This window comes from Fulmarus glacialis, unplaced genomic scaffold, assembly GCF_000690835.1.
Source record: "Fulmarus glacialis isolate BGI_N327 unplaced genomic scaffold, ASM69083v1 scaffold16789, whole genome shotgun sequence".
NCBI classification, from domain to species: Eukaryota; Metazoa; Chordata; class Aves; order Procellariiformes; family Procellariidae; genus Fulmarus; species Fulmarus glacialis.
In genome coordinates this window covers 17,380-25,506 of record NW_009234035.1, presented here as the reverse complement: position 1 = coordinate 25,506, position 8,127 = coordinate 17,380, and the positions used below count along the sequence as shown (strand labels likewise).

The 8,127-nt window shown below is 39.6% G+C and overlaps 1 protein-coding gene across 1 annotated transcript in view; it reads left to right on the top strand.

The window, feature by feature from the left end:
* Positions 1-233: 233 nt before the first annotated feature.
* LOC104082411 (golgin subfamily A member 3-like) overlaps positions 234-8,127 on the top strand; it is a 24,508-nt gene continuing 16,614 nt past the window's right edge. Inside the window, 5 exon segments of the mRNA XM_009585531.1 lie at positions 234-366; positions 3,798-4,079; positions 4,946-5,058; positions 5,550-6,241; positions 7,502-7,613. Coding sequence (XP_009583826.1) covers positions 234-366; positions 3,798-4,079; positions 4,946-5,058; positions 5,550-6,241; positions 7,502-7,613 — 1,332 coding nt within the window.

Sequence of the window (8,127 nt, the reverse complement as noted above, 5' to 3'; positions counted from 1 at the left end):
TTTCTAGAGGATGCAGCTCCTTGGTGATTACAACTTTGGCTGCGAGCTGTTTTCATGATCTCCTGGAATTATTGTCTGCTTGCTGCACACCAACAGCTGTAAAGCTCAGAACTGTGTTCCTGTGTAACATCTTGATGCTGCTGTTGCTGATGGAGAGAAACAGGACTTGGTAGTTCACTTGGTGGCAAATTACTCAGGAGAAAAACTTTCCAGGGATCTGGATCGTTTTTACCATGGACTCCTCGTCTGTCCAGGAGGACGTTCACTTGGAGAACAGAAGCAGTAATGGGGCCCCTAGCAGCTCTGAAGAACTTTTGGATTGTAAAGCCAAGTCAAATTTGCCAGTTACGGCAGATGAAATTAACAGTAAGTTACTTCATATGCACCAAAGCATTTTCTAGTCTTACCCAGGCTTCTCTACAACTGTCTCTTTTGTCGTTCAGGTGATGCTGAAGGACTTCTTTCCTTGAGGTCAGGAATTTCTTGTACAGCAGTTTTAAGCGAGTTTGGTGAAGGCTATGGCTCTGTGTATGGGAAAACTGTCTTTTGTTTTAAAACTTATTCTTTCAAAACAAAACCAAACTATTAACTTAAGAACTATTGGCTGTCAGTTGAGTATGTGTTGTTCAGGGTGTTACTCTTTCTTCTGATAGTGTTTCTAAGAGTGTATACCTGAAATTCTCTAGAACTAACAGTTCTGAAATGATTGTTATGGAGTAAACTCATGACTGGAGTATTTTATTCTGGCAAAAGAAATTTTTCTAATAAATTAAATTGATTAGGCAAAACCCAAAGTGTACTTTAAAAGTCTCTCTAAACTTCCTTTTATGGAAGAGAGATGCTGGCATGTACTCCCCAAATTATCTCAAAATTACTTTTCTGTGTAGACGAGCGCTGTAATAAAATAATCATGCAGCTGTTTACAAGAAACTTAAGAGAGCGCTGATCTGGGTAGATTGTAGAATCAAACTTAGGTTGGAAGGGACCTCTGTGGGTTGCCTGGTCCAACCTCATGCCCAGAACAGACCTAGTTTTGAAGCTAGATCAGGTTGCTCAGGGCCTTGTCCTGTTGAATTCTGAAAATCTGCAGAGAGGGAGGTTCAACAGCCTCTCTACCCATTCCAGTATTTAACTGCTTTCACTGTGAAAATCTTTCCCTTGTGTTGAATTGAAATCTCCATGTTTCCACTACAGGTGTCCAAGGATATGTTGGTATACAAGGATATGGTGGTAGATGGGTGGAGGGGGTGTATATGTGGCGGCTGCGTAGATACACAAAAGTACAGAGATTCCTTATGTAAAAGGAGGTGATCACGTGATGAAGTTGTTAGCCTTCCACCCTCCTCTCGTACTGCAGATTTGTCACGGGCAAGAAAGTGGAGGCCTGAGACTTCATTTGTATTTCTTATGCTGCCCCTTATCAGACTGGCAGAGTGTAGTTATATGATGGTTTATTCATCTTTTATGAAGTTGGAGATCACACATTCCTGTTTTCTCCTCTGTTGGATATCGTCCAAACAATTGAATTGTGGCTTACAAATAGGTAGTGTGTCTTTCTACTCTTTTCAATATAATTGCATCTCCTCCCCCACTGTTCTAAAAAGACTGCAGTTGTATTGACATTACTTCAATTAAATTACTTTAGTTCAAGGCAGCATTTAGATTCTGAATGTCTCATGGCCTCAGGAAGTTGCCAGGAAACCATTCCTCCAGAATTTTGCTCCAGCATCTCTTTTGTATATGTATACCACTCACAGTTGTGAAGATAAAAATGTAAATAAAGTATAAACCTGATGCAGTAATAGCTGCAGTTTCTGAAAGATGGGCAGAAACAATATTTCTGAATGTGCAAGGTATCTTCTTATTTTTTGCTTCTTGTGGCTATTCTTAGCACTGACATCTATTTTAAATTTGGTTTTGACAATCTTTTAGTTTCAAAATGCCTTAAACTCTGACTTTGGTTAGTCATTAAAAAGGCAGTCCTGTCCTCTGTCCTCCTTTGCATCCTTGTTGCACCCATCCCTTCCATCGTGCCTGCAAGTGCTTTTGTGACCATATGGTGAACTCAGAGAACTGATTCAGGCTAAAATGGCCTGAAAATGTTCTCTCTGTGACAAATAAGATACTCGAAAATGTTTTAATTCAAATCTTAGAGAGCCGATGGGTTTTGGCAACCTAAGGCTGAAAACTTACTATTTTTACCCACATTCAGTTTCCTCATTCGGTTTCCTCTGAGCTGGTTCACTGTACAAACATCTGTGCTGGCTTAAGGGAGAATGCACCACAGAGGTGGGAACAAATGGTTAGGGGTGGAAATTTATCTTTTCTTCTTTAAATTACTCTGGAGTGAGATTTGACTGCACTTAAAAGGAAACCTCTTGCTTTCTTCAATAGCAAAAGGGAAAACAGTTAAAAAGTCCTACCTTCCTACCTGTAAATTTTTCCCATGTGGCTTATTTAATTTCAGGGTGCACTTTAATGTTGTCCACATACATGAACGATAATAGCTTTATTTTTGAATTGTTTTGCTTTCAGAAGTTTGTAGTGAATCATTATATGGGGGATAAAAGTTTAATAGCAATATGTTAATGGGCTGGTCTAAATCAATATTTAAAGTTTTATTGAATTGTTGTAATCAACTTCCTGGCTACAGAATATTTCTGCATATGAATCTTAGAAACACTTAGTTTTCGGAGGATCTGTTTCTCAGTTCTGGTTTGTTTGTGTTTTTTTTCTTTCCCACCACATCTTCTTTGAGCAGACTTTAAAAAAACCAAACTGCTTATTCAAGTCTGTAGCTCTGACAGGACGAAAAAATAGAAAGAGGAAACTTGATTTTTCCACTTGCAAATACTTCGTGATCATAAATGTTAAATATTTTCAAACATCTTTATGAAAAAATAATGAAATCTTCCGTATTATTCCAATGAGTTCCAGTTACTCCAGTGATACATGGTGTGGTAATGAACACAAAGACAGTGGCTATTTCAGTACCCTGCTCATTTGAGATCTATAATACATTTGAAGTTAGATACACAGTTTTGTTGCAACAGCAGTTTCTTAAATGTAGGTAGTCCCCAGCCGAGTGAAGTAGAAATGTGTGAGAAATCCAAAATAGGAACCTGTGAAGTGTTGAACTGGTTTTGAAGATGCATGTTTCCTGACGGAAAAGAAAAATCCAATATTAGTCAGTGGGGATAAAATTGGTATTACAGTGGTTCTTGAATTGCCTTTTAATTGGTAGATTTATTATTTTGATACATGTGAGCTTTGCTACTGTACGTTTGATGAAGACGTCCTATTTGAAAAAATTTAAACTCGGTTCAAAATTGAGAAACTCTGCTTGGCCCAGGCTGGAAGCCGGGATGGTGGATGCCTTCTCCCCAGTGCCCAGCAGCATACCAAATAGCTGAATCATTCAGCACAAGCCCACAGTTGCTGGGTCTTACTTGTAGTAGGTTGCCACTCAGTGTGACACAGATCACGTTACTTACAGTGTTTCATGCTTCTAAACCTAACCAGATTTAAAAACCCATGTGAGGTTTTGAAGATATTTTATGATCACTTTTGAGGTCCTGCTTGAAGGCAATGTAGCAAAGCAAATGAAAGGTACTTGTTCTGGTCTTTTTAAATGAAGAATCAAAAGTCCTTTATAAAATTCCTCCTGCCAGTTGCTGTCATTAGCAATTTCCGTATTCTTACAGTCTAAAGGCAATAGTGGAGCATTGTGTTTGGGTGGAGGTGTGAAGATAAATGGGGTGGCTTACAGTGTAGCTCAGTGAAACTTTCTTTTCCAGCTGCCAGTATTAATATCAACGAAGTGCCAAATGAAGAGGGAAGTCTGGAGATAAACAGCAAAGCGGATGCCTGCGAGAATGGGCCAGAGTCGCTCTTCCCCGACTCTCCTGTATCTTTTGACCCCACCAGCAGTGCGCAGGGTCAAGAGTCATCCCCAGGTGTGACTGGTTTCCATGACAGCCTAAGGAAGTCTCAGGGAACTAGTGCTGAGGGCATAGTTCTTAGAAAAGAAGCTTTGCAGTCTCTCAAACTAAGTCTTCCCATGCAAGAAACTGAATTGTGTAAGCATCTGTTTACGGTGGTGCCCCTGCTTTCTCTTGCTGCATAAAGCTTTTTACTCTGAGCCTGGCTCTGGAATCCTATAACATCATTTAAGCTTGGACTAAACTTTGTTTTTGCAGTAAGCTTTTACTTTGAACTACAATTCCTTTTCTTTCAGTAAACCACCCTCTGCTGCAGCTAAGGAACGTGCCTTACCGTTTAAAAATTTTTTACGCTGGAGGGGAATTTATGCTTTCTGGGGCTGAAGCTATTCTAATCTTCTTGATTATTAGGAGTAACAGGTGACATAAAAAAAAAATCAGCAGAACCAGGTGATTCTAAGCTAAGTAATAAAGGGGGGGAATAAAGGGAAGAGCAATAAAGAGGAGAGTAAGGGGAAGCCTTTATATTAAGATGTCTAATGCTGCAGTTTTCTGAAATAATGTTTTTAAAAAGCCTTACTATGGGGAAGATTTAATGTGAGTTAACACATTAACATTAAATCTAGGGAACATCTTTCTCTGACCTGTAGGGAATGAGTGGACTGCATAGGTCTTGCTTAGTTTTATAATTTTAGTACTGTCAGAAGTGCAGGACAGGTGAGATAGCAATAGTTTTGTTCTTGCTGTATAATCTCTTGTCATATATACGTGGAGGAACTACAGCATTTGCAAACTGAGCAACAGAAATACATAGGCTTTATCAATGCTTACACAAGGGTATGTTAGAAGAGGGTTTTCTGAGGTGCATGCCAATGGGCTTTCCTTGCATTCCTTGCTTAAGCATGAAGCATGTTGCTGATGGTGGAAGGAGCTTCTTCCTTTTGCATCAAATTTGCCTGTGTTGGAGTTTTCTGTTTGACTGTAAAGTTACCTTTCACTTACAGGCTCAGTAGAGTCTTCTCTCCCATTGGAGAAAGAAGAACAAATAAGACTTCAAGCAAGAAGACGGCTAGAAGAACAGCTCAAACAATACAGAGTGAAGAGACATCAAGAAAGAGTGAGTACCACGCAACAGATCTTTTAGATTCAGTGTGTTGTTGAAAACTTTATCCTTTCTGTGCACTAAATTACTGTTTTCTCTGCTTTAAACATTCAGTAGCTTTCTCAAATGTGAGAAAGCGTTTTTTTTCTTCTGGACGTGCAAAATTTGGTTCATTGTTACTTCATCAGTAATGTACCATTTTGTGATACTTAAAATAGGGGGGGAAAAAACAAACCCAAAACTTAAGTAACCTAAATGTTCAATTTTTCCTATATTTTTCAGTTAGCTTTTGGAGTCTACCTTGATCATTTTCAACAGGCATGTACTGAACCTTGATAGGGTTGATTGCTGATGTAATTTACCTTGTTTATGAAATGATTAATGTATTTAAAGACTAACGTAAAAGTGTAGAGCTTTACGTATTAAGTTCTACAGCAAAATTAGTCTCTGATGCTAGTTCAAATGTAACATTCTGGAATTTATCGTTGACTCTCTGCTTCTTTTAGTCGAATCAGTCTACGTCCAAAAACCGGCCCTCCAGCACCCTAGATCCTGAGCTGATGTTAAATCCAGAAATCTTGCCAAGAGCTAGCACTGTAGCAATGACAAAAGAATACTCCTTTTTGCGGACCAGTGTCCCCAGGGGGCCAAAACTGGGTAGCTTGGGACTTCCAGCATCCTCAAAAGAGAGAAGAAGTTCAAAATCTAAGCCCAGTAAGATCCGGTCCTTGGCTGACTACAGAACTGAAGATTCAGGCTCTAGAAACACTACTGGGAATTTTGTGACTACTGATTTATCTGGTGGGACTCTGAAGCAAAGCAGAAGCGGTCCAACATCAGTTGTTTCTGAAATTAGTCTACCCTCTGACACGGATGATCGGATAGAGAATTCCTCCTTGGCAGGAGATAGCATTTCAGAGATTGATGGGAGTGAAGTGGGAATGAGGCTGGATGGAAATGAGAGTGACAGCTCTACCTACAGCAGCGTGTCAGGAAAAGGGCTGTATAACAGTTTACAGAATGCAGAAGGCAAACAGGGTATTCCGTATACAATAAACGGTCAGAAGATACATCCTGATGCAATGGGGCAATTTCCTTCCATCAGTGAAGTGCTACAGGCTGCGGCAGTGGAGCGTCAAGCCCAAGAGCAAGAAGTTAATGGGGAAGTACGGAGTAGGAGAGACAGTATTTCTAGCAGGTAAGAAAGATCACCGTACAGTGAGGCCATTGTTAGGCATTATACTTTCTTGGAATAGGCATTCCATTACTCTTACCTTCTAACTGTGGATCCAGTTTTAACTTACATTCATTGTGATCACATCTGTTGTTAAATTACAGATTCTAAAAGAAACTGAAAGGTCACTTCACTTGAGTACCTATTTACTAAGAGTATCTTTAGAGAAAGATATTTTTGCCACTGACTGTGTTTTAAACATACTCCTAGCAGTTGCTTCTATCTGTATTTACTTGTGAAGCAGGCATTCGTTCACTGAATCAGTGATGTGGCATTGGTCTTTAAAGTCTGAAAGTGTAGACTTAACTGACTCAGTGATATTTGTTATCATCCTTTTCCTGATCTACGCATGTACCTTTCAGACCTCAGATAGTTATGAAATGCCAAGAGTCTTTTCCTAAATACTCTTATGCTCTTCAGCCCTTTAGAGTAAGATTTACTTAGTCTCACAAGCTTATGTGTATATGGTAGGTATGAAACTGTGTTTCAGCAAGCAAGTGGATGACTGGTGAAGCCCTTAACAATGCAGTTGTGGTTTTTATCAGTTGTCTGCAGATGCATGTTTTATACATGCTAATTTTGAAATTACCTTTTTTTTTTTTTGTTGGAGTAAAGTGTAATGCTCCGAGATGTTAAGGTAAAATCAGTTGCCAACAATTATTCCAGCTTAGACTTAATTCTTACAATAATGAGAGAGAGAAGATCTTTTTCTCTAGACTCCTTGGCTGTACATCAGGGAAGGAGCATAAGGAATCCCTTACACCAAATACCTGTTCTTCCTTCTTTTGCAGCAGCTGTTGGTATTTCTCAGGCACTTTCACATTAAAGCAGACAATTGCGGACAATATTTGTGGAGGTTTTGTGCACCCATTATGTCCATTTCTCTGCTTATAATGGCATATGCAGATACAGAATATAATGAAGTCAATCACTGCACTTCTGTAAAATAACAAATATATGAGCGCCACGCTAGATTCTAGTTGCTGCAAATATAGGAAACTAATTTATAAAACCTTGGCATGAATGTAATTTCTTTATCTCTTTGGATGGTAACAAAGGTGGTTTCACTGTGTTCTGGATCCATCATAAAGCCAGAAAAAATGTCCTAAATTCTTGGTCACACGTGGAGTCTGGGTACCTCTTAATTTCAGCTTCACTTTTCTTCAACTAGATAAGCGTTGTATTCTAACCCTTTAACTGTGTACGTGCTGTCTCTGTCTCCAGTGTTTCTATGGAAAGCTCAATCGCAGGAACTCATGACGAAATGTTGCAGGTTCTGAAGGAGAAGATGAGACTTGAAGGGCAACTAGAAGCACTCTCACTAGAAGCTAATCAGGTAGAAAATGAATTTGAATTTCTGTATTTAGCAATTATGTTAATATATTAATTAATTTTCAGGAGCCTCCTACTCATTACTTGTGGGAATTGTGTTTTGTAAAAACATTGTTGAATAAGGTGCTTTACAAGGATGCTGTGGTGGGTTGACCCTGGCTGGATGCCAGGTGCCCACCAAAGCTGTTCTATCACTCCCCCTCCTCAACTGGACAGGGGAGAGAAAAAAATATAACAAAAGGCTTGTGGGTCAAGATAAGGACAGGGAGATCACTCACCAATTACCACCACGGGCAAAACAGACTTGACTTGGAGAAATTAGTTTAATTTATTACCAATCAAATCAGAGTAGGATAATAAGAAATAAAACCAAATCTTAAAACACCTTCCCCCCACCCTGCCCCTCTTCCCAGGCTCAACTTCACTCCCGATTTTTTCTACCTCCTCCCCACCAGCGGCACAGGGAGACGGGGAATGGGGGTTGCGGTCAGTTCATCACCCATTGGCTCTGCCGCTGC